This window comes from Suricata suricatta, chromosome 11 (genome assembly GCF_006229205.1).
Source record: "Suricata suricatta isolate VVHF042 chromosome 11, meerkat_22Aug2017_6uvM2_HiC, whole genome shotgun sequence".
NCBI lineage: Eukaryota > Metazoa > Chordata > Mammalia > Carnivora > Herpestidae > Suricata > Suricata suricatta.
The window spans coordinates 52,194,443-52,196,506 of NC_043710.1; the positions used below are offsets into that span (position 1 = coordinate 52,194,443).

Sequence of the window (2,064 nt, forward strand, 5' to 3'; positions counted from 1 at the left end):
TGAATCCAGTAGGTCTTGTGTGAGGTCTGAGATTCGGTTTCTCCAAAAAGTTCCCAGTACACCAGTGTGGCTGTTGTCTAATGTACCACACTTGGAAGAGGAAGGTTCTAGCCTTCTTTTGCCTAAATATGTCTTCTCAAGCAGTTAGTTATGCTATTTTTGCTAAGATTATTACCTTCTTTTTTCCCCTGCCACCCAATACCAAGTATGCTAACCTTACCTCTCATCCTTTACAAATTATTTTATACACACACACACACACACACACACACACACACACACACACACACTGACCTCCACAAACCAAATGGGTCCTCTCTCTCGCATGAAGCACCAAACCTCTATAGAATTTTGTCTCCAGGATTTATTATTTCCCCCACATGAGGTGGCAGTAGATTTATTTGTGCTCAGCCTGTTTCCTCTGTAAAACTTTCATTGTTTCCATACATCAAACATTTTTCAGGGCATGTTACTCTTTTATATGTTTTCCCTTGAAATGTCTATCTCTTACTTAACAATATATCTTGTTCACCATTTACAATATGCTTAGTGACTAGCACTAGCTTTTTCACATGGTCAGTGTTTAATACATATTTATGTCCCTTTATTGAGTCAGCTGTTCTTTTATTCATTCTGTATTCACCACTAACAAGATCCTGGTTCCCCTCCCCATGTCTTCGCATTCTCATGCTGCAAACAAGTCCATGTCTTTTCTCTCAGTAGCTTTCTTCATCCCTGGGATTTATAGAGGACTTTGAGGATCGCTCTTCGTATCTCCTTTGTCTTCACACTGTAGATGATGGGATTGAGCATGGGGGGTACAAACAGGTAGACATTGGACATCATGACATGAACAACAGGTGGGGCACTCTTCCAGAAGCGGTGGATCATGGAGACAGCAATGATGGGCACATAAAAAACCAGCACTGCACAGATGTGTGACATGCAGGTGTTAGTTGCCTTGAGCCGCTGCTCCTGGGAAGCGATGGCCAGCACAGCTCTGAGGATCCACGCATAGGAAAGCAGGATGAATGCGGAGTCCACACCATAGGTGAAAATGACCACAAACAGCCCATAGATGTTGTTAACATGGGTGTCTCCACACGCCACTTTCATGAGATCTGGATGGAGGCAGTATGAGTGATGCAGAACTCTGCCCTTGCAGAAGGGCAGCCTCTTGACCAGAAAAGGGAAAGGGAAGAGAGTGATGAAACTCTTGAAGAGGATGCCCATGCCCATAGCCAGGATGCGGCCGTTGGTGAGCACAGTGGCATAGCGCAGTGGGTCACAAATAGCCACAAAACGATCAAAGCTCATGGCCAGCAGTATGCCTGATTCCATGAAAGAGAAAGTGTGGATGAAGAACATCTGGACCAAGCAGGCATTGAAGCCAACATGGCGGTGGTTGAAGCAGAAGGTAGCAAGCACAGTGGGAAGTGTAGAGAAGGACACTCCCAGATCATTGAGAGAGAGCATAGAGAGAAAGTAGTACATGGGTTGGTGCAGAGCAGGCTCCCGAGACACCAGAGTGAGGATGCTGAGGTTGCCTATGATGGAAATCAGGTAGAAGATGCAGAAAACCAGGGCAACCCAGGCATGGCCTGTTTGCATCCCCGGAATGCCTGTCAGCTGGAGTGTGGCTGGCTGGAAGGGGGTACCATTGAGGCCCAACATGGCAGGCAGGTGGGAGAATACAGATGGGGGATAAGCCCCTGAGGGTGTGTTGGGGGAGTTCTTCACTTTCTTTCAGACATCCTGTCTGCAACACAAAAGGTTAGAGATTGAAAGTGTTGATCTATGTTCCTGCTTCTCCCATCAGACTATGAGCTCTTTGAAGGTACTAACTGGATTCTACTTATTTCTAAATCACCAGTGCTCAGCACCCAGTCTAGGCCATTGTAGGAAATCAATGAAGGTGGGATGATTGGGTGAGTGCCCATGACATGGCAAGGCAACTGGGTAGGAGACAACAGCAGTGATGCTCCCTCACCTTCCCTTTAAAGTACATTATCCCTTCCCATCCCCAGTCTCACACCAGAAGTCATATTCTGGAAATTTGGGACA

At 46.3% G+C, this 2,064-nt stretch overlaps 1 protein-coding gene across 1 annotated transcript; it reads right to left on the reverse strand.

Moving 5' to 3' along the window:
* Positions 1-729: 729 nt before the first annotated feature.
* LOC115271731 (olfactory receptor 51I1) lies at positions 730-1,674 on the reverse strand. Its single transcript, XM_029914662.1, has one exon. The coding sequence runs from the start codon at positions 1,672-1,674 to the stop codon at positions 730-732; it is 945 nt and encodes a 314-aa protein (XP_029770522.1).
* Between the last annotated feature and the right edge of the window lie 390 nt (positions 1,675-2,064).